General features: G+C 41.5%; 1 protein-coding gene across 1 annotated transcript in view; it reads left to right on the forward strand.

Annotated features, from left to right (window-relative positions):
- Positions 1–7751: 7751 nt before the first annotated feature.
- The window catches only part of LOC110969192 (netrin-G2-like), a 75212-nt gene continuing 58019 nt past the window's right edge, over positions 7752–24944 (forward strand). The window contains exons 1-3 of the mRNA XM_022219240.2: positions 7752–8206; positions 9389–10133; positions 22665–23308. Of these exons, the coding sequence (XP_022074932.1) occupies positions 9915–10133; positions 22665–23308 (863 nt within the window). The 5' untranslated portion in view covers positions 7752–8206; positions 9389–9914. The remainder of the gene's footprint in view (positions 8207–9388; positions 10134–22664; positions 23309–24944) is intronic.

Genomic DNA, 24944 nt, shown 5'->3' on the forward strand with positions numbered 1-24944 from the left:
AAACCAGCAGACAGGTCAACCTAAAACTCTATTAATGTTGATAGTAGGAGGAGAAAAAGCCAAACTACATAGAGGCAGAAAAACTGCTTATGGTGTTTGTGCTTTTTGAGGTGACTCGGATAAAGGGTTAGATGTGGTTTGTGGGAACAGTGTGAAATGTGCCTGCATTTCAGGGTCACGACAAGGTTATTTCTAGTTTCCCTGGTGGGCAAACACCTGATGTAAGTGAAAAGAGCATCACTCCCAAGGTAGGACCACTATTCAATTCAATTCAATTCAATTTTATTTATATAGCGTCAATTACAGTCAAATCGTCTCAAGACGCTTTACAGAACCCATATGCCTGACCCCCAGAGCAAGCCCAAAGGCGACAGTGGCAAGGAAAAACACCCTTTTAACAGGGAAGAAACCTCGAGCAGAACCCGGCTCTAAATAGGGGGGACCCATCTGCCTGCTGGCCGGGCGGGTTGAGAAGGACAGAAGAGGGCAAGGGGGAGGGATGGGAGAAGAGGGAGGGGTGAGAAAGCAAGGAAAACACAACACACATTTGAATACATGCATGACAGGATATGTGACACAGACAAAGTATAAGCTAACATTGAAAACTGACTCATAGTTTACTCTTATGATGTACGGCTCTGACATTAAACATACTCCTTATATAGCTAGCAGTAAAATTCAAACAGTATGTAAGTTAGCATAACAGTATATTGAAGGCGATGCAGAGTTGACTCGTGGAAAAAGGGAATTGGAAGCAGAGGGCTGGTGGAAGGTCAGTAGCAGCATCCCACAGTGGACATGGTGGAGACTGGACCAGCTGGTCGAACATCGACCGCAAACTAACTAACTAACACTAACTAGGAGTTGCTAGGAGACCATAGTTGGCATGTGTATACAAGAGTGTGCATGCTTGTGTGTCTCTATGTGCGTGTACATATTGTCTGGAGGACCCATCTGGTTGTTTAAAGAACATCATATGCTCATAAAGACAGGTGTTCTGTAATCTGAAGGCACATATGGGGCTCACTGGCAAAAAATGGCAGCAAGTGTGTCGATCGAAACTTAAAAAAAATAATGCATGAAAGAAGTACAAAAGTAGCACCTAATGGAGCCTTGAACCACAAGCCTCAAATAGAGATGAGATGTAGTAAATCTTTGTTTTTTTCTAATTCATACCCGCTGATTTTTAATTTTCAGACTTGTACTATTCATTCCCAACCAGTCTTTTAAGGTATGTGGACAGCTTTTTTCCTAGAGCCACTCAAGACTGCATGCTGCTTCCTTTAACACATCCAGTAGGTCTCATCAAAACCCATTACCAGACTGATCCGTCAGTTCTGCAATGTTCTCCCTTAAGTACCGGTATATCAATTTTGTCATTGCTATATGTAATGTGATCAAAAAAAAAAACTGTACTTACAAAAAGTAGAAACACCAAAGAGAGTCTGGGTGGATATCATGGACAAGGGAGAAACCAGTCGTGATGACATATTTTATGTGCTGCCACATTGAAAAATATTTGTTGGAGGTATGTTTTTTTTTTTAAATCATTGTTTAACCATGAAGGGTTCAAATCAAAAGTTGCAATAAAGTTCTTGGTCTTCGCTTGTAAAAGACAAAAACCTGATTCAAATTTGACCCCAATCCCCTTCGAGGTAGTCATCATGTGCAGCGACACACTGCTCCCAGTGCTCCTACCACATTTAAAACACCCCTTTGAAGTCCAATTCTGTAAGTGCAACCAACAATGCTGCACGCCTTACTTCCTCCACTGTGACCCTTCTATTCAAACTGTTTTGAAGGAGAAGAGAAAGAAGTTGCAGGTAGCCAAATTTGGTGAGAATCACAGGTGATGAGCTATGATTGTATTGCCAAAGAAAAACTGAAGTTGGGGTCTGTTGGCACAACAGCCCCTGAGTGGTTCAGGTAATTTATGGCAAATATTGTTCCAGAGACACATCAAAACACTTCAACAGAACTCAGTACTGATAGTTTGTTTCCCTTTGAATGCTGAATCATGCTCTTGGTTACAGTGTTGACCTGATGCACCTCTCCGATCTTAGAGACAGCCGACTCTTCCATTGAAAACTGCTGTTTGGTTGCTGGGTAGTAACCACAGAACCAACGCTCGTCACCAGTAATGACCCTTGATGGGAAGGATGATTCAGTTTGACACTGAATTTAATGTCGGAGTTTTACATAGAACAGGACTTCCAGAAAGCACTCTAAATGTAGTAGGAGCAAGATCATCTCAAAGGGAATAGTGGCCAAATTTAAATCAAGTATATTTTTTACTTTTTGTAGGTACCACCATGGATCTTCTAAGCACATCTTGCATGGCCCTGTGTGCTAATTGCTTTAGACAATATCCTCATAAGCCAGATTTTGGCAAAAAATATACAGAGAAACAAACAGATATCAGCCTGTGGGTACATAAAAGTCAACAGAAAAGAGTGGATTATAATGTATATGTGAGTGTGTGTGCATTTGCGAGATTACAGTCTGGCCCTCTGGTCAAAGCGTTTTACAATTTACAGATAAATTATTTCTGATCATGCACAACATGTTTGGGTCTTCCCGAAGTTCCAAACTGATTTATGCGAGACTGTGATTCCCGCACAAGTTGACTTCTGCGTCATCCTTTCAGCAAATAGAGAGAATAAGAGAGAGAGGGAGAGGAAGAGAGTTTGAGAGAGAGAGAGATATGAGGCCTGTCCTGAACCTTGTCCAAACTCTGCAGGCTGCCACGATGAAGGGTATATTTTTTATCAAGGTCTGCCAGCTAGGCTACTCTGACGGTCCTATCCTCTGCCAAAATACAAACACGGAGAGAGAGCGAGAGCGAAGAAGAGAACGATTATAGAGAAAGTTGGAAACTGACAAAAAAGAAAACGGAAGAATGGAGGAGAGTTTTTGCCACAACATGCATTTTACACAACTTTTTCAGATTCAAGGAAGCCAAATGATCCACAGAGCAGATTTCTATTCAAATTGATTAATACCGAAACAAACTAAATACTGAATTAAGTGGGGTTTTGAAAGGGATGATATCTAATTTTATACTACCGCTGTGAACACCGCATGGTCAAATTACTAACATTGTTGCAGGAAATTAATGCAGCAATCCACTGTTTTGTTACATACTGTAGTCTATTAGCCAGGACAGGCTGCTCTATTGTTATTGATGCTCTTATTTAGGTAGACATAATTGAATTCCAAAATACAATATCACTCATTCATCATGTTGAGGGTTGACATTTCTATCAGGTTATTGATGCCCATTCAAGTGGATTTAGTAAAGTGTAAAATCGAATGTAGTTGTAGTAAAATGTGTAGTTGGCTAAATGTGATCATGATTTTTGAGCAGTAAATTGCAGAAGCTGCCCAAGATGCAATCAGCTTCACTGCCTACACATGTAATCCGCATCCATTTGTGAAATAAATGTCCGGAGCTTAATCATACTAAGCCACATTTCAAGCACAGCTGACACTCTCTGACCGTCGCTGAATCACTGATGAACCTCTCCTTTAAACCACTCACGCCAAGCAGGCGAGGAGAAGGAATGAAAACAGCAGGCTTGTTGCGCAAGGTTTCCGATTCCGACTAGTAAAATCTGAAGACCTTTAAGAGTCTCATACTGAGGGTGAAATATAGGCTGTTACATAGTTTTTCTCAACCCCCTGACAAATGCTACGTGGTTTGTGTTTCATCTTTGACTCAGAGGCTGTTTGACAAATTGAGCGAGACCCTTTTTTCCTTCTGCTCTAGTGCAATGTCGATTAAAGGTCTGTGTTATTCTGTATCAATAGGCTCTTACAGCAGTGAATGCCATATTTGCGATGCTCTATTGATCCCGGAGGGTGGAGGTTAGAGGGAGGGGTGTTTGTCTTTCAGTCTGGCGCTGCTCGCAGTGGTGAGGAAAATGGGGTTCTCTCCTCCGAAACGCCTCGAAAAGGGTTAAAGCTCATCTCAAAGATATGAAAGGAGAAGGAAAGCCCTGCAAGGACAAACTATCGATCCTCTCCTGGGTGTACTGCCAACGATTCATACAGAGGTTCATAATTTCCTCTTAGTTGTATATCTCTTTCTTCCTCTCACCACCTTTGTCTTTTGGCCTCTTCCTTCTTCTGCTTCCCTAAAATGTGACCAGAAGTGTGAATTATGTAATCCCAAATGTCATTCACCTCTGAAGTGTGAATTAGTGTTTTGGCTCAAGAAGAACTGATTACACATCTGTTCCTGTGTTGGCAGCACAATGGTGTTAGTTACTTAAATGGTTTCCAAAATTAGCCTCAGGGACCTTTAGGGTTCTCGCAGATGCTGCAGTCGGTCCCCTGCAGAATTAATTATGCTGGGCGATATATTGAATATTTCAATTAACCCACGTGTCGTCCTGCGAGTCAAAATTGACCCCCTTTTAAAGTTTGAAAATGTGGAAAAAAAATATAAAAATTTCACAGTGAAACTTCTGATGTCCATATTTTCTACGATTCTGGAAAATCCTTATACATTTTTTGGTGGAAAAAAAAAAGAAATGTTAAAAATGTTAGGAACATTCACAAAATATCAACCAAAATCCATCAAATTTCGCTGGATTTTGGTTGACATTTTGTGAATGTTCTTAAAGAAACCATTAGAAGTTTTACTGATATATATGTGATCACTTGAGATATTTTTAGGATTTTTTTGGAAGATTTTTTACTCATTTTTTGAAAATATTTACAACAATGTTCTTGTCAAATTTGGGAGATTTTTTTAAAATAAAACTTTTAAGGGAAACTTTTAAGGAATTATTGCAATTTTCTTCCTGAAGGTTTTGCAAATTTTCAGAGATTTGGGGAATTTTTTTGCTGAATTTTTGGATTTTTTTCAGATGAGGAAACAATATTTTTTGGTGGCCATAAATGAGGACAACAGAAGGGTTAATACAATTATGGAATAAGAGCCCCCTGTTCTATCAAACAATACCAGTGAGATACCAATACCGTGAAATCGTTTTCTAGAGTCTGAATAGTACATAAGTTGATGGTGTTTCTGTAGAGTTTTGCCAGTTAATCAAACTTAAGTGACCGCGGCAGCAGCTAGAACAAAAAAAAAAGGGGGGGGGGGGTACTTGACTGTTGTCCATTCTATTATCCAGAAATAGCAAAGATGATAGAGCCACCTAACGATTCTTCATAGAGGTCAGTTCATGCATAATATCATCTATGACTTTGGTGGCTCTCTAAAATCTCTGGAGTCAACTGAGTGTTTAGTTGCCCCACATGCAACTTTTCTGTTCTGGTTCACTCTCGCCACGCTCAGCAGACTAACAGAGTTATCGATTAGCTGGTGAACACAGAGTAGAATTAATAGCTCAAGAGTCTGATATTTCCCTCAAGAGTTTTGATCTCAGCGGTGCCTCCTGGTAAAATACGGGTTGTTAAAATAAAGAGTTGCTAGTGATAAAAAGCAGAGCTAAAACAAGGATAAAATTGAATATCCATTTACCAGGTGGCCAAAATAAAAATGTCACACCATAGTTGCCTAATGTGTAAACAAGACTGTTTGCGCTAACAAACTGAAACCTCAACCAAGAAGTTAACAACTCAATCCAAGGAAGACTGTTTGAAAGACGTTTACCAGTCAAGGATGGCATAATAATGAAACACTGTTTAGCTGCATTATGAGAATAGTTGGATCCAGAGTTTTTGAAGCTGAACTCCTACTGGAATTTAAAGGCCCCTCTCTGGTGAAAGTGTATGTTTTTGTTGTTTTTATTTAGTTTGTTAAAATGTCAATATCGTGTTTTTTATGTGCAGAATACATATCTTGAGTGACACTATGGCTGAGCATTCCCACCTTGAAGCTGCAGTAAACCAATGACAGTCTTAAAAACACAAATTCAGAATTCTGGGGTTTTATAGGTGACAAACCTAATGTATCAATACAATCAAGTTTCTATATCAATATCCTTCTTCAGACTGAGTTTCCAGCTTGAGCAGGTGTGGATGATATACTCTAATATTATAATTTGCTGTTATGCTGTATCAAGTAGTGTTTTCTTCCCATTTTATTTAGTTTTTTGGAGGTTTTATCAGAGTTGTAGGTAAGCCGGTGTAATCAAGCTGCAGCGAGTAGGTGTACGTTGCTCTGGGACATCCCCCCCCCCCAACTCTTTCAAAACTGTAAAGACAAAAAACTTGTCTCTTTGACGTCAGGCTTGGAAAACAAGTAGCAAAACACTGCAGCATTTCACATCCATAACTATATATGAAGATGCCATTAGATGTGGATTAGAGTGTCTTCAACTAACAGAGTATTCTTTTAATCAGGATTATGCTTTGGTATGATGATACACTGAAAACAAAAATTAGGCCCTCGGTACAGAGGCAGGTGTGTGCTTTTCGTGAGTAGCGAATTAAGTTTGCTAATATGTCAACTGTATAGACTTTATGAAGAATTTCGAACAGAGTGAGAGTTGATTTCAGTGGCATGGAGTGACTGCTAAACATAAGGTAATATGGTAAGTATGTTTAACACCTCAACTGTTACAAGGCCCCACAAGACTGTAGTTTTTGCATAACTGGCACAGACTTCATAGATATGCTCAAAAGACGCAATGGTGAAGAGTTATGTTTAAGCCATTTTATGACAATAGATTCTTTTCATGTTTAGAAAAAATCTCAATACTGTATAGTCGATACTTACAGATCTGAGTTTTAGTGGTTAATCAATGACCAGAGAGTTAAAAACGTGTCTCTTGTGAGTTTATCGGCTTTAGCAAGGTTCAATACTAAGTTGCTTTTGTACATTTCTAAAACAATATAATGTCCATATAATGTACTTTATCACCTCTCAGAATAATCTTGTGAGCAGTTGAGGGTGGGAGCCAGCAGGAGCAACTGAATTATGCCATATCAGGTGTAGATTTGCAAAAGCACAGAAAATCTGGCAACAGCTGCAGCTCAAACTGCTTAAATGTTTGGTACATGAATGTGCCAAGTGTGTAGTTTCCTCTGTATGACATGCAGTTGGGTGCTGTTCCATTTCAGCACCATGGACATCACCACCGCTGTCCATGGTGCTGAAATGTCTCTGCACCTACTCTGTAAATGTGGACTCCAGATTCCATCTAAACTACAAGTTCAGATGCTCCCTCATAATACATTATGCATACACATATTGAATCTACTACAGACTCAGATCAGCAAAAAAGTTAACATCTTTACAAAATGTTATTTAATGTCATTTAATAGGGAAATTTAAGGCCAAATTGTGGGGTTAGTGATAAATAATTCAGGTGGGATAAGGTCACTGTATTCACCAGCGCCGCAGCCACACGAGAAGTCCCGTTCACAGGATTGCAGGGGTGCAATTGTGTCGGTCTGCGAGTTCATCCTCCACGTATACAGTGCGTGCATGAGGCTTTTTAAAAATATATATTATTTAACACATCTGCACAGATGGGGTCGCGGGGGGGGGGGGGGGGGGGGGGGGGTTCACTAACAACGGGTCCCGCTGGTCCTTTAAGCCGAGCGGGGTGCAGATCGGACCTGCTGGGGAACAGTTTGGAGCAGGAGCAGAGAGGAGTTGCACCGTCCCGGTTCAGGCAGCAGGGCTGGAGCAGATAAAAGCTCCGATAGTGATTGAAAGTGATGGTAAAAGGATTTAGCCTAGGCATTAACCGACAGACAGAGAGAGAGAGAGAAAGAGAGAGAGGGCGAGAGCAAGAGAGAGAGAGAAAGAGGGGGAGGGAGGGAAGGAGGAGGGAGGGAGATATTTTCCATAAAGCCTTTTTTCTCTCTTTCTTTCTGCCCTTGAGCATCCCGGGTAAACCCGAGCTTGTAAAGTGGGAAGAGGAGGAGGAGAGGGGCCAAAAAGGGCGGGCACAAAAGCCTTTCCTCAAACTCAATATTTTATACTTTTGATACTCCTTGACGCTGGATTTCAGTCCTCTTCCCCAGCCGATTCCAGATCTAGGACACGGATCTACCGTGCGCAGCCATCCACGGTGAGATAAAAAGTATCCAGCAGACGGCAAAAACAAACAGCGAGCCGGGCAGGCTGAGAGAAGGGAGTACAGAGAGGAGGACCGCGGCGGAGTACAGTGGATGGTCGAGGGGGGAACCTTTTTTCTTTTTTTTTGGTTTGTTTGTTTAATTTGCCAAAGAAGGAGGGACGTGCACGCAAAGTCCTGACCAGCCTGACGGATGCATGTCAGAAGTAAGTGTTTTATCTGATAAAACAATTCGTAACACGATGCATTCTGCTCACTGAAGTCTGCACCGGGAAGCTGCACAATATCCGGACCACACCGGGATAATCAGAGTGTTGAGAGGGGGGACTTCCAGCGTCATTTGCACTGTTTTACACATCGATGCATTACATTTGTGGACCATATGTTATATCCTACATAGAGTGTGAGCGAAGCTGCTCGGTGGGATGCATTACTGGAGAGGACTGACACACCCCTACAGGACTGTCAGTGCCGGGAAATAGCTTTGGCGACTTCCCCTTGACAAGTGAACTAAGTCAGAGTGCACAGGGTTGTATGGGACAGGTTGTTCAAGGACCTGGCTCCTGTCAGAGTAGGGGGTGACAGTCGGACTATAATCAGTGAGAAAAAAAATCACCATATGTATTCATTTATTCATGTATTCAGTTTAAAATTATAATTCAATTAAGTGAATAAATTTGGCGAGAAATTCCAGTGCAGTTTGTTTCTCTTGAAGCTCATTATTAAATAAATTATGTGCTGCGGTAAGACAGAATAATGTAAAGGCCTTACAGTTCAAAGAAATTCTTGATACAAATTGATTGCAAGTAGAATTTCCTTCGCTTTTTTCCCCCAAACATTTTGTAAGAGGACTGATTAAATGGGAGATCTAATGATGCGTATTTCATGCAGTGGAATTATGAACACATCTGTAGCCCACCCTGCATCTCCAGCAGTGGACGAGGAGCAGCTACAACTCCTGCACGCACAGGCAGCACCCGGCAGCAGCACGTGTTTTTACGCACAAGGTTACCCTCACAATGTGGGGCTCCGCTTGCTTTTTCAAAGGTGCAGCTCTTCGCGTTTAAGTCTCGCCTTCATTGTGACCAACTATCCGTGCTACATATTCACTTCAAAGTTTCTCCAAATGTTATGTTTCTTCACTTTGCGAGATAAATCATCGCCATTCGCTACATTATAATTAAAGAGTTCGCACCACAAAATAAGAGCGCAACCTACCCATTACGCATGAATATTTTACAAGACTGGCATTAAAGTTTTATTGCGGAGAATTTTTATCTCAAGTTGGAGCTCTGTAAAAATATATTCTAGCGTTTACTGTAAGATTAGGGGTTTAATGAACTCGTTATATTAACTTCTTTTTTCTATTTGTCCCCATTTCGCCTCAGGACAACTGGAAGAGCTCGGACAGTCGAAAATGTCCAATGGATATACCTGAAGCAGCAACTTCTCCATCCTCCCCAACTTGTTCCACTGTGTCCCTGCAGGACTTCTGAGATATGGATCCGCGTTAACATCTCCCACCCAACTCCCTGCACCACTATGGTTAAAGTGTATACCGAGATTCATCTCTGTAACATTATCCGGCTCTCCACCCACCGCCCATCTTCCTCAGGAAACCAGCCGTCAAAACAACTAAGTGTCCCTCTCTCGGTTCTCTGGGGGCCGTCACTATTTGTCCAGCGACACTGAGAGAAAGCTCCTTGCATTTGGTGGGGGGTAGGATTTATGAACCCGGAGGCGAGTTGTGTCATTTCCCCCGCACTTCTCCATTCATAGAGCAGCAGTATGGTGGTAGGGATGTCCACTATTTCTTTATGATCACCGCTCCATGCGCGTCACCTCTCTTCTGAGCTCCGTGGCCCCCTCACCCCGTGCCGGACCCCGCTCCAAACACCCTCCCTCCAGCCTGCCATGCTCCTCCAGGCCGTGTTGCTGCTGCTGCTGCGCTGCCTGGCCTCCACCCTGGGCCAGTACGAACTGTGCAAGTCCCTGGTGAGCACGGACGAGGGCTCAGTGTGGGAGCATTACGCGTGCCAGCCAAAAGCCGCGTCCATGAAAGATCACATGCGGATCAAGGTGGATCCGCCCGGAATTACATGTGGAAATCCGCCTGAGAGGTTCTGCACGCTGGTGAGTTCATGTCGGGACTTTTGCATTGCATCTTTTATACTTTTGTTAATAACTTTTAAATCGGAGGCAATATTTATGGCATATTTGGACGCGTAAAGAGCGCAGTCTACAAAAACAGGCACTCCACTCTTGCAGACAGTTTCATTAAACTTTAGTTAAAAGAGTAAAAAGTTGAAACTATTATACAGGAAATCATCAGGATCACAGGGTTATGCAGTTAAGCTGGAGTGTCAACTTAAGAAGTAATGACAGGCATTTACACAGAAGGTCAGAGCAGTGTTCACACTTTAGGGATCTGCAAAGGAATGACATAAGTGCAATGACTTGGCATGGGTGAACCTGGCTCAGAGACATCAGAAGGTGTTGTTTACATTATGGACTTGGCAGCCCAGCATCCGGTTTGATTTAGGCTTCCAGAGGACCTCACATTTCCTCTGGTAAAATGCATATAGCCGGACCTTTTTTAATTCCAAGGACACTAAAGGGTGAGCTGCAGGAAAACTCGTTAAAATGTCTGCTACAGCAATATTTAACACACTTTAGCCTGCGGGCTAGTCCCGGCTAATGTAGGTGTAATAATTTGAAATAAGGGTTATAAAATCAGAATCATAAGACTGCAATTAAGCTTCCCCCCAGCCTCTTCACTGAAAACTTTTATCTCCGAGGTTTGACTCACGATTTGAGTCACTGTGTGTGCGAGACAAGTTCGTCCTCTTGATAATCGGCCCACTGTCACTGAGCGTCCACTCGCTGAGGTGGCCGGCTAAGCTGCCAGACCTGTCTTTAACAGCAATGAGTCAAAATCTCAAGAAAAAAGTGTTTCAGCAGAGTGTTGGCATGTCTGTATCACATTACAAAATCATGTCATGCTGTTAATTAGGTGTTTACACTCTGACTGACTGGACATTTGCTCCCTCAAGACAGACTTTGCAAACATCTCCCCCCATGTCTCTCTCCCTTCCTCTCGCAAAACTAATAACTAGTATGTAGGGTCATTTGACAGGAGTAGGAAAGGATATTGTGGTCCTCAGATATCTAATGGTTAATGATTTGTTTAGCAGCGGAAACCACTGCTGTCTTGGGAAAAGGCTTTCCGATGACTTCTCTTGAGAGTGGAGATGGACAGACGCAAGGGAAAAAGGGGGGAGAAGTGAAGAGAGAGAGAGAGATGCTCGCTGCCATAACGTATTGACGTCTGCCCCCTAATGGCCCCAGCCTGGAAACTTCTATAACTATGTTTCTGAGTGAGCAATGATGAAATATTGATGGGCTCCTTAATGGGCTTCCTTACAAGGGTTGGCCAGCGTCGCTCCATTGCAAAGATCCAGAGTGTGCTGCTCAGCTGATGAGACAGAAAGAAAGAGAGGGATGGAGGGCGGAACAGGAAGGAGTCTGGTCTTAGTCAGCACTTTCACATCGGACGGGGTCTTTATAGTGAAAAGTTCTGGTTCTTCTCAGGTCATCAGTGGCTGCAGGGATTTAACCAGGCCCCCTGGTGCACTAGCTGGGGATTTAGACGGTGAAGCTGTGAGATGAAAGTTTGTTTAAGAAGTGAGGGATGTCAGACTCAAATTCCAACATAATGAGAAAGCAGGTCAGGTTTAATTCTGCACCAGGATAATTATTTGACAAGTTTGCAGGGCATTTTCTGACATGTAGCAATCCATAGCTTACATTTAACTATTAGGAAATCTTTACATGTTGGCTTGAGAATCACTGAGCATCTGCGTATCATTTCCTCAGAACAGAGGATTAATCTATCAGTACACTCTTCAGTAGGGAATCAAAGCCATTACATATTTTCCATTTCTTTCTTTGGACACGCCAAATGGGTATTGGTTGAGGGATATTGGTGTACAGATCATTTATTTCCAGGCGAGCAGCATTTTTTCCCCTCTTCCTCTTGCCACCAGATTTGGCAGCTTTACAGAAAAGCCAGTTTCTTATCTAATTGGTGTACATTTACATTCACTCATTCAGCAGTCCCACAAGTCAAGAGAAAGTCAGGGCACCGGAGGAGGAAAAAAAAGACTGCATCACCCAATGCGCAGAGCTGCTCATCCTTAATAAGACTTGAGACGTACTGCGGAAGATGCAAAATAATTTTTTTTCCCCTTTCGCTCACCCTATGAGTGCTACAGTGCGTTCCTAAAAACTACGGGAGAATTCACTTTTGGGGTTTTGATGTTGAGGCATACTGTAGCTCCTCTGCTCGCGTTGGTGTACAGTAGTTTTTTGCTCCCTCCATCTCCACAGGGATGCATTTTTTTTCTACTCTATTTATCTCTCTTGTTCCCTGGGAATGCAGCATCCTTTCTCCTCAGCCAAACAGGCCAGCATGTTGGCTTCTTTCGACATGACGGGCTTCCAGCACTTTGACAAAGATGCTACTGTCACTAGCGCTGTGTTAGAAGCTTCAGTAGTTTCTTTGTAGTTTCTCTGTATGATAGCTACTATAGAGTTGTAGCTTGCCGTAGAAGGTGGAGTAAGGAGGTTTGAGGCAGTATGTTGCAGAGGGGGATAGCTAATGATGAGGGAGAGGTGAGGAAGATCCAGGCTTAGCTAAGCAGAAAGATAAAATCAGACCACAGTTCCACAGTAGTACACACAGTGTCGATATAAAAATGTAGCAATCAAAAAGGTCTCGCTGCACTGTTGTTTGTTATTTTGTTTTTTGGTTTTGAACCGAAACCTTCAATCAACCGTCTCCCTTGGGGCCGGGAACAGAGAGCAGCCAAATGCAAATGGAATGGCGTGCGTGTGCTCTGGAATGTACAGTGTGCGGTGACGTTAACAGGGACCAGCAGGGGTGCGTGAAACATGTGCACGAGTTGGCCAACAGCGCACTGTAGTATGTCTAAGAACATAGACAAAAAAAAAGAAAAAACACACCTTCCTGTTCCACAACACATTTGCCCGTTTTAGAAGGTAGAAATCTGCCAGCTCTAAAAATAGACATGAGAAGAGAGAGAAGCCGCGCAGCAGCGGAAGGGGAGCATGCAGGAAGGGGAGGAAGATGGCAGCTGGTAGCGTGGATCAGTGCATCCCAGACTGGGCCTATGGCCATACTTCATACTGCCTGCCCAGTGCAGCCCTGCCAGACCCGACCGGCCTGCCCTGCCCAGCAGTAGGCCATCAAGGCCATGCAAAAGGGCCACCCACATCCAGCAGTGGGCCATACATGATGCACCTCCCCAGGGTAAAAGATAGCCCAGGTGGCCAGTGTCCTAATAATACACCCTTGGAGGTGAATTTGGGCACAGCATGAGCAGGTTTGACAGTGCAGGGCATAATTAACGAAGGGAACAGAGAGAAGGGAACAGACAGCTAAAGGGAGCGACAGAGAGAGTGACTATACAAACAAGGGAGGTGGGGGAGGGTACAGTGATGTAATGGCATGGCTTGCTTCCCCATTAGGACACAGTTGAAAGTGATCAGAGTGTTTAGATGTGTTGGCAGAACACGAGGATAGTTATAAGTGAGATTTATCTCAGACTGAGGTGATACTAAGAGGGATTGGCCGCAGGGGCTTAGACAGGCCGAGGTGAACTTAACAAACCACCTTGTCTCACCAATCAGGATCTCAGGACTGATGGCTGTTTGGAGGCGAGAGTGTACTGAAGCCATACGGCAAGTATTTGTGGGTCTGTAGGTGTGTGAGAGATCAAGTGGCCACATGGGTGATAATTCAAATAGAAATGTATCAAACTGCCTATCTCTGGCGCTTGTGACTATTGTTCAAACTTTACTAAATGATTATGCAACAAAGATTTGGAAAATACAAAGGCGAGGAATGCAAGCCTAAAAAACAGTTCCCTGAAAACGCCTGTTCACAATAATTTGAGATGATTCCTGTTGATGTGATAAATTTCGAAAGATGGAGATGACTCCTATTGCTTTTCTGGATGAAGACTATTCTCACTGTAGTCCAAAATTGCGAAATGTTCACATGTAGTTGTGATTAGAAAGACTCAGGAAGAAAAAATTCCTGTCAGTATTCCAAAAACCCAGCAGAAACCACCTGAAATACTATCCCGAATTTCCACATGCATACTTTCCAACAAACAAGAGCTTTCCATCAATATCTCAACAACAAAGCTCCTCAATTAAAACAAGAAAATCCTGTGACACGCACAAGCCCACAGTTAGTTTGAAAAGTGTGTTATCTCTAACATAATATGCAGAAAACTACACAATTTATCAGAGCCAAGAAACTGTCAAAACAGAAAGAATCATCAGATTTTCAACTTTCAGAAGGCCCTTGAACTATTCAAAATCCTAACATTTCATCAAAGTCACTTTATTCTACATATCTCATTTTAAATGAGCCAAAAAAATCAACTATTTGTATGAAATAGATTCTGCGACAAATTAACTGCACTCCTGGAAGCAATCAGACAGCTATTGGTGAGTCAGCTATGACCAAAACCCACATGAAAAATAAAATCAGAGCTTTTCCAGCTAAACTGCAGGCTGTATTTACAGAGAACGGATAGAAGTATGGAAACAGTGTTGGTATTAAAAGTAGCCAACAAATGACTACAGGTTTCTGGCATTTCACCACTGCCATACTGCATAAAGGACATTTTTGAATTCTCTCTACTCGCCAGGGATGTACTGTTCCAACAGAGGTGTGAGACTTAATATTATAGTGGAAAAATGTGGATTTACGTGAGGAAGAACGTGACAAGCAGAAAAAACATCCAGAAACAGCGTGGTGCTCGGAGGGTTAAAGGGTTTTACACATACAGTAGAAATCTGTTTACAGGTCTTGTGAAAAAAAAGTTGGATAAAGCCCTGTGTGGCTTCAGAGGTGTCTGAGAGAAATCTGATAAACTGCCTCAAGTGTCAGTTGGGGCCAAAGACTAAATCTGAAAATCTGGGGGTGTGGAGTTATACAGAAGTACCAGACCCCTGTGGCCTTCTCATCTCTGCTTTAGGCTAGAAGCTCCAGGCTACGTTAGCTACTACTGGTTTAACCGATGCTTTGACTATATTGCTAGTGGCAGGGTTTTTTCCTGCATAGAGAAATTTTTGGCACCCCCTGAAGAGGTTTGTTTTAGCCGGTGCCAAAGGAAGATCACCAGCGCCAAAATGATAAGAACCGAGAGAAATGAAACAAAACAAAATTACACCAGTTTTGTTAAACAGGGTGAAGCATAATAGACATTTTTTGTTTATCAATTGATCAGAAATATAAGGGAAATAAATGGATTTCTATTGAAGAAGAGATTAAATGTGAACCCAGCAGTGTTAGAAGTAAAAAAAAGATGACTATTTAAGAAACACAGACAGTAAAAAATAATATAAAGATCTCTGATGCACAGTCTCAGTTGTCTTAAGGCTTAAAATCATTTTCCTGCTCTTCTGTCCCTCTTTATCTACATCTCCTTTGGTTTAGATTTAATAACAGACATCAATAAAAGATAATAGCTTTTCCCTGAATTCACCTCATCAGTGCACTTCAAGAACAACAGTAACTCTGCCCGATACGTTGGGGTTTCAGTGCGGCGCATCTGCTTTTAAGCATTACCAGAATTCTGAGATAAGTTCCTAATATAACTCTTCCTGGTCCAACTGTGGAGATTTGAGCAGGACAAGCTCTGCTGCTGCTTTGGAGCAGCATGGTGTCTGTGCTCTGTCCTTCTTCTCTCCTCCTCCAGCAGAATCACACATGCCTACAGTAAACATTTACTTTAGCTTGCGCGCACACACACACACACACAGACATAAACAACACCCGCCCACGCAAACACACACCTAAGACACATTTACACTTGCCAACTGCTGTTTTGCACTCAGCGAGACATTTTGCAGCAAGCAGATAATCACTTTTTCGGGTGATTTAAGTAAAAGGCAGGTTTGTAATCCTATACATGTGCTTCGCTTTAACACACACACACACACACACACACACACACGTATACACTTCCAGGTGACACACGCACACACAGATGCGGTATCTTCATTGAAGGTAACGAGATCCTCCAGGATGATGGAAAAACCTCCTACAAAATAAAAGATTAACGTTATAAGTGAAAAAGCAATATCTCTTTCCGTTTCCCTCTGTGGCCTTTTTAATGGGAGGGTCATTTCATTTGATGTTTCTCCAAAACAAAATAAATTGTGTTCTCTGGGTGTGAGTCCCTATCTTTATTCCCCTCGCTAGCAATATAACTTAGAAACTTCTATAAGTCGAGGTAGACAGAGAGCGGAGCGAGAAGGGGGGCAGGCAGCAACAGAAACAATTTTTTGGGGACAGAAATGGTCATAAAGCAAAGGAAGGGAGAGGGAAGGCCATGCAGAGCACAATTTTCTTCACGCCATTGTTTCTGTGTAAATGCACAGCGGCAGTTTGCTATTTCTGTAAGCAACTGGGGACGTTTTGTTACTCCTGTTGTGTCCAAAAGCATTGCAATAACTCCCTTCAGAAGGGATGTTTGATTCTTCAGCTGGTCAGACAGAGTTTCACAATCACAGGAATAAGTTAAAGATGAAGCGGTGCTCAGAGCTGTAGTTAATAATGACTGTGTAGGAGCTTGTCGTTATCCCACAAGTGAAAACAAGGAAGTCGCTCATCGCAGGGGCATCATGGCGGCTGTTGTCGTGGAGACAGGATCCCAGTGAGGATAATTGCTGGAGGGGCTTAGCAGCGCGAGCCACCTGCCGCAGCATTTGGCCGGGATCTGTGTGTGTATGTTTGTGAGAGAGAGTGCGTTTGCGGGGAGTGTGTATCCTGGCATAGATATACAGGGCCGGGCCAGAGCAGTGGCAGGAGGCAGAGTGGGATAAGGAGGACAGGGCACACAAAGGGCTTAAACATAACCTCGCGTAAGTCTCTCATGGGGGATGAAAATCTTCCCGGCTATATTACTGTACATATCACCTCCACTGTAGCTAATCCTAAAGGGCTCGGTGAGGTCAGAGCCGAGTAGTGAACAGCAACATGCAGCTTTTCGACCAGTCACTCGAATCCAGCAAAGTAACAAGATGTTTAAAAAATAATGTTGTACTGATCCTTGTTTCTTATCTAGTTTGAGGATTTACCTGCTCACATGAGCCTTTACCGTCTATTTCTCAGGCCGTGAACGCTGTCAGACACACACTTCAGGAGCTAACATATATAGAGTGTGTGCTGTATCTGGGACAGTGTGACAGTGTGATCATTTCCAATAGGATTTGTAGGTCAAAGGTCATTCCCAGAACAACAGGCTACTAATCTTACTTTCTGAGTAAAGTTGTGTCCGGACTAAGGTCGAGGGATACATCCGTGGAGGGCACTGAAGCAGCTGGGCCACCACGGAGCAACATTCACTGTAACCCTCGTCATCTGATTCTAATTACCTTTTGTAGTTGTTTACGAGCGCTGTAGATTAACATCTTAAGTGTGTTTGTGCTGACCGAGATCTCTGAGTCAGTGCGAGAGGGATAATTGGGTTATCAGATAGAAAACAATGCTGACACGTTACACCAGTGAGGAGAGGGATATCTGCAGTTGGTGGCATAAAGACACCGTCGCTTCACTGCTGCGTCTTCACGTGCGTTATGATCCTGTATAGCGTCTTCCTTTGCCGTACAGCTTCCCTCAGCACCAGCTCAGCGTTTGCTTATGTTTGGAGTTTTCCCACTCTGCGTTGTCACCATAAATCAGATGATTTATAATCTCAGCCTCACAGGATTCTAACTTTTGCTTTGGATATTCGACCACTGGAGTGGGTTTGAGTGACTGCTCCCTTTCCCGTCAAACAGTCCAGTGACTTTATTCAAAGGGGAGAACAGATGCAGCTTCTTGGCAATAGATGTTTAAAAAAAAAAAAAAGTAAGCATCTGCAAAGAAGCAGTGACACATGATCTGTGCTTGCACAGTACATCGATATTGTGCAGTATTGCTTTTGCGTTACATCATAAAGACGAAAATGCTGTTTCATGTGATACTCCACCCAAAATCTTTTGAGTATTGACCAATCAGCCTCTGTAGGACTAAAAAGGTGACTATGGAAAGTGTGAACATGTTTGTAATGGGGGGGGGGGGGGGGGGGGGGGGGGGGGGGGAGTATTTTAACATCCAAAGAAACTTCTGCATTATAATCCACATTTCCATCTGTATGGTGAATATGTTACAAATGTTCATATTTCCAAGCTAAACTTGCGTCTTACACACAACACTGTGAAGCTCATTAGCAGGCGTGTGTGTTGCTTTGAGCATGGTAAAGCACCCCGCTGACTTCAGCCGCCATTTTCCATCAACGATGAAACCACAAACTATTTACAGCCGCCCTTTAAAGCCCGTAGGGGGCAGCGTTTGATAGTCAAATAACAAATTTTGGGTGAAATCACTTAAAAGTAATTCGGCAATCAAACTCTGCTGCGCTGAACTTAAAGCAGTAGCAGTCTTACATTACTGTATATTAGTGTTCCATCAATTTGGGTCATTCATGTTCTCAGTGTAAATTAAACATCTAGTCATCAGTTAAATTGGCAGCAGTTTAAGCTTATTTGATCACAGGGTGTACTTTATTTGCATAAGACATTTCATTCTATATTGCCGCAATTTTCATCATCAAACATTACAAAATGTTTTTAGGGAATTTTAGGTGAGTTAAATGTTAACTTGGGATAAGTCAACTTTAGGTACTCCTCAAGGAAAAGGCACATAAACCAGGTATATTAAAATCAGAACCTCTATTGACCACACAGCTTAATATGAAGTCTGGGACTTTATGACTTTCAGGATAAAACCTGTGTATCAAACTTCTTACAACTTGAAAAAGTCTTTTTGGAGAGCAAGAGAGGTCCATTGATTTAGCTTCCATTCATCTTTATTGTGTGCATTTATAAAGATGGTTTTTCTTGATGATATGATCTCTGAGGTGTACTTCATCTAACAGCAGCAAAATGACTTTTCTGATCTAGCTTAATTTTCTCTTTGTCTCCATTTCAGACAATTGCCTATTCTGACAATAAAAAATACTAGATTTAATTTTGCTTGTTAATTCCAACACAAAACTCTACATCATATTTTTTCAGAGAAGCATGCCACTGTCACATTTTTTGGATTTTAATTAAAATGAGAGCCTAAACAATATGGGAGATGTAGAGTAAATCCTTAAATCCTCTCATTTGTTGTTCCTGCTCCAAGTACACATTTGGTCCAATACTGTCTCACTCCTATTTCGAGGACCTTTTGACTTTATAGATCCATCTTTAGTGTAATTCTTACAGGTTTGATGACACACAGATTTTTAAAAAAAAGTCAAAATGCATTCTGCATTATTCTCCTCCAAACTCTTATTTACTGGGTTTCTATGTGCAAGTGCAATGTGTAAAGTTTTAGTGCTATGCTCGAGGACTCCAAATATACCACCGGGGCTGAGATTTGTATCTTTACATCATCTATTTTTACTCTCACTACAGCTCATCATTTGCTCTTTGTTCTATGATATTCAGATATCTACAAAATAATTATTCACGTAGATCTGTTCTCCAGGAGCTGCTGTTGTAAACATAATTATTATTACTTTACCACACGGCAGAGATGAGCCAGTGACATTCTTTAACACTACAATTAGAAGTAGTACTACTGCTGAAAGTAAAAATAAGAACAAAACAAAGAAGATGGGGGACGAAGGAGGAGGGGAGGAGGTAGAAGGAAAAAAAGAGGATATTTATACTCTTGACTCCATCAAGAGCTTGTTAAGTGTAATGCAGTAAAATTCTGAAAGACTACTGGATTCCCAATAAACAAAAGAAGAAGGATAACATCAGCTGTAAAATGTAATCAGTTGCTACAAGTGTAGAACAGGAGAGGTTGAAACAAAGGCATCAGCAGCTAATTACAAACCTAAACATATATAGCTTTCATTCAGAGTATTTTTTTAATGTAACAAATCAATTAATTCAATAATAAGTAAGACGATGTAAATTACACCACTGAGACTTGAATTTTGTAAGAAAAAAGCCAGGAGCTATCTTTGATAAAGTGAAACCTTTCAGAATCACAACAAAAATTGACCCCTTTGATACAATGAATGACTGTGACTAAATACTGGAGAAAATAATAACCATTATCTGTCTAATTAGTACATCCTGGGGGCATGACGAGCCTGCTGAGTCTGATACAATACAAACAGCACTGGAGCTGAACTTTGCAAATTAAGCACCAAGAGAGACAACTGAGGATCTCTGGGATTTCTTTGTGTAAATATTTCCACTTCTGTGGTGATGGGGATGTCAGACAACTGGCTTACAACAGTCAGCCTCATCAGTTTTAGTGAGATGTCTGCAAATGTCTCAATATGAGGAGCCAGCAACTGTAGCATTAAGGATTCCTGGAAATGTATAAACTTATTTGAAACTTCGGTAATTCTATAAAAATTCAAGTCAATACAGTCTCCTTCTCCTACAAATTGCATTTATATAAAACTAATCTACAACAGAAAATATGTTTTAAAGGAAAAATAATGTCTATTAAATTGTTTTCCACTAACTTAATAAGTACATTGTTTTAACATCACAAAAATGTCTACTGCCAACATATCATTTGGTTTCCACAAAAAAATGTATGCAAACATCTTGCAGAACAATAGCCACACATCCTGGTCTTGGCATCATGCATCTTTTATGTTGATGCACTCACAGCATTTGGTTAAGGTTCAGGAAAGACTGTGGTTTGATTTAATACAGCCAAAGCTCACAGTGATTTGAGACACATGAACACATTTAACTGAAACCACAGTCTTTCCTGAACCTTAACCAAAGTGATTTTGTAGCCTCAAACTACCATCCACCCAGACTCGTTGTTAAATAGAATGATTCATCCACTGAATAAAACGTATGCTCTGAACGTGATCTAGCTAACAACTACATTTGTCACTACAATGCATTAGGGGAAACCATTCAGTGCTATATTAGCGTATTAGCAGGCCTGGCATTTTTTTCAGAATTCGCAAGTCTAAATAAGAGGATAAATTTGTCTTCCTGGTAAAAAAGGAAGATGAGAGGTGTTTGATCTAACAAAGTGAAAGGCATTTCTTAGTGCAGGTGGAGAGAGGCTTTCTCTCTCGGTGAGCTGTGTGAATAATCCTGTTGACTTTTAGTTGTGTAGAGGGGCAGCGGCTTGAAAGTCTTGGCATCACAAGAAGAGGAGGATCAATTCTCTGGAGTTAAAAGTGCAGCAGCACTCTGCTGTCTATGCAAAGACAGTGATGATGCACGATCCTCTTGACCTTCACACTTCCTGTTGTGTTGTTTGGCAAGTTTACTTTTAAGCTCTCTGTCCCTCGGCGCCTGGTGAAGCACTCCTAGTTTAGATTCACAGTCTTTTTTGGGAAAAATACAGATGTTTTTGACATTGTAGGAATAAGTGCTCATCTTTTAAATCTGCATTTGTACTGAAAAAATAGCACTTATAAATCACAGAGAGGAATATTGAAAGAAGAAATTATAGTTTGTTACCTAAACATACTTCTCAGTGACTTTAATGATCACTGCTAAAAACTTTGCTCTGACACATTTCACTTTTTGTCAATTGAGTCTTTATAGCTATAATAAATTTTGACAAAGTCTCTGCAAGGATGAATGGCCAGATGACCAAAGCAAAGGCAAAAGCCATTGTCAGTGTATTCGGTTAATTTGTCGTACTTTGATAAACTGCATTTTTTGAGAATACGCACTGTATTGTTTTGTATTAATCATATCAATGAAATTGTCTCCTTACGCAGATGATCAGCCATCTGCTACAACTCTGCCGACATGCACTGCAGCATTCTCCTATTAAACTTAAACTGATACAAAAAAAAAAGCAATGTTTTTTTCCCCCAAATCCTTAAAGACAGACTTGTTTAATATGTATATCTCTACAGCTAATGATTGCAATATTCAAAGGGATACAGAATATATCATTTTTAATTTAAATACCACATTAGGAAGCTTTTTGGCAAACTATGACAAAAAAGATTGCCTTTTTATACAGAAACTAAACCAGCTTTTCTTTGATTTGTAGAAAAAAGGTTGTTGGATCAACTTTGCTACCAGTTTTAGACTATGGAGATGTAATTTACAGATATGCTTAGATTCTGTCTATGATGAAGTCGGTTGGTCTTCTCTGACTGAACATGCAAACAGGATAGAGTTCTGTTTGGAAAATTACCATCAAACACTACATCTATGTCACATTGGAGTGCTGGTCTACTTTTAAGTCGCTCCAGTAATTGGCTGCTTCTTCATGCAACTCTTGCCAGGACTGATCTTGGAAGGGCTGCTTTTAACATTAGTGCTACAGACTCATGGAATCTTTTGCAATGTGACCTAAAACTGACTAATCTCATACTTCCTGGAAACTTTAGGAATGCACTTTTAATTATCCACTACCTGCTTGCAACTGTTTTATTTGATTTTATTTGTTGATTTCTACTGCATTTGTATTTCCCACGGTGTAGTCTTGCAAATGAGGGTAAACCTAAATGATTCAGAATTCTGTAGTGTCTCAAACCCTGACGGGCATCTTGTTTTCCATCTTTGTCTCTGTTTCAGGAGAATCCATACCTGTGCAGTGACGAGTGTGATGCCTCTAATCCAGACTTGGCCCACCCTCCTCAGCTGATGCAGGACCGCGAACGCAACGGCCTAATCACCTACTGGCAGACAGTCACCTGGAGACGTCACCCAGAGCCCCTGCTGGCCAACATCAGCATGTCCTGGAACAAGAGTCTGGAGCTCACAGATGACATCCAGATCACCTTTGAATATGGCCGTCCTACTATCATGGTGATGGATAAGTCCATGGACCACGGACGCTCCTGGCAGCCCTACCAGTTCTATGCTGACGACTGCTTGGATGCCTTCAACATGCCACCCAAACGTGTGCGTGACCTTTCACCCGCCAACATCACACGGGTCATCTGCACTGAGCAGTACTCACGCTGGGTAGGCTCCAAAAACGAAAAGAATGTGAAGTTTGAGGTGCAGGCACGCTTTGCTGTGTTTGCCGGGCCTCGGCTAAAGAACATGGACAACCTGTACACCCGCATGGAAAGTATGAAGGGATTGAGGGACTTCTTCACCTTCACCAACCTTAGGCTGAGGCTGCTCAGGCCTGCCCTCGGAGGCACCTACGTCCAGAGAGACAACCTGCTCAAGTACTTCTATGCCATCTCCAACATCGATGTACCTGCCAGGTGAGGTCACTGCTGACCCAATAAGGGACACACATTCCTCCTGCCTTCGCACATTCACACTTTCTAATTTTAAAGTTAATTTTAATGTAAGAAAACATTATTGCAAAATCATCTGATACATTTCAAAATAAGTACTAAAACATTTGGTTCACACAGAGAAGCTTATCTAAGAGGAGTGTTGGCAAAACTACCGGATTAGGTAATGGAAGCTATATTATCCAAATAAATGATTATCCTCGGATAATAATCGCAAATCACTTCAAACCAAACATCCTTCGTAGTAAATGTAGAATATTAACCTCTTTAATGCCTTTTTAATACACAGGTTAAAGGATGTTGACATGAACTATTTAAGAACAACACATAAATGTTTTCAGATAAAAACAGAAATTTCACAGACTGACATCCAAACAGCTAAAACAAATCATCGGCATGGCTCGATATCACTAAAGCTCGGTTAAAAATGGTCCTGTATCAGAATTTAGTTGAACTTACTCTTGATTGACACCGATTTCTACTCTAAAATCTGTTTAACTACACACAAAGAAAAGATCTGAAAGAGTAACTGGCAGGATTAAAGCAAAACTTAGTGTAAGTGATTACAATGTTACACACCATGAAATGGCACCACTAGTCAAATCACTAACATGCTTTATAGATCTTCATTAGCCTTATATTAAATCCAAATCCAGTATCAGCTTAGTTATCAGATTGAAATTCTTCTGAATCGCTAATCAAATCTCATTAAGCTTTTAACATTTCTAAATTTGTTTACAACTATTCATAATCCAGTGTAGATCTGTAATAACCTGATGCTAGAAATGTGTTTTCAGGTTTTAGTAGTACATCAGATTTGATAACCAGTCAACTCCTATTAGCTACTACTTTAATTAGTACTAATTAAGTTAGCTGCAGCCACCAAAGATAGAAAATGCTGATTGCTGGTTGATATTGATTGCTCTGACTGCTTGACATTAACAGATGTTCCATGGTGATTTTTACATACATACTGATGTTTCTCAAGTCATATTATGAAGGCCCTGATAAAAAAGTGGGAAATTAGTGAGCACAAGAGACTGATATGATGCATGAAAACTTTACATGGGAACTCTCATATTTGGCACACTGGAAATCACAATCAGCTAGATCATTAAACTGGCATTTAAACCAGAGAAAGGAAATGGAAAAGAAACCAGAGGTAGTGCTGGCTATAAATGACAAACTGCTGGCTATAATTGCATGTCTTCTACATTTTTCTTTGCTAATAAAAATAATATATAGAGGTAAAGGGTTTGATAAGTTAGCATCAGCTGAATAAATTTGGGGACGTGGATCCGAAATTTAACCATACGTCATACTTTGAGCATGTAGTTGGATATTACTTCTGTCTTTTTCTGCACACAGACATGACAGATACGGAGGAGACGAACATACCCTCTGGTCTGACATTCATGCACACACATTCACACACAGCCAGTGTGATCTGAGGGCATTTAAAATGACCCCCTCTCCCTCCCAGCATGAATCCTGGTCTGCCTGTCACTAGCCTGTGAGGACAATGATTAATGGCAGAAACACACGGCCTCGGTGGTCTAACGTAAACCACCATCCACATTGCGGGAACCCTTACATGGCA

The sequence above is a fragment of the Acanthochromis polyacanthus genome, chromosome 18 (assembly GCF_021347895.1).
Source record: "Acanthochromis polyacanthus isolate Apoly-LR-REF ecotype Palm Island chromosome 18, KAUST_Apoly_ChrSc, whole genome shotgun sequence".
NCBI classification, from domain to species: domain Eukaryota; kingdom Metazoa; phylum Chordata; class Actinopteri; family Pomacentridae; genus Acanthochromis; species Acanthochromis polyacanthus.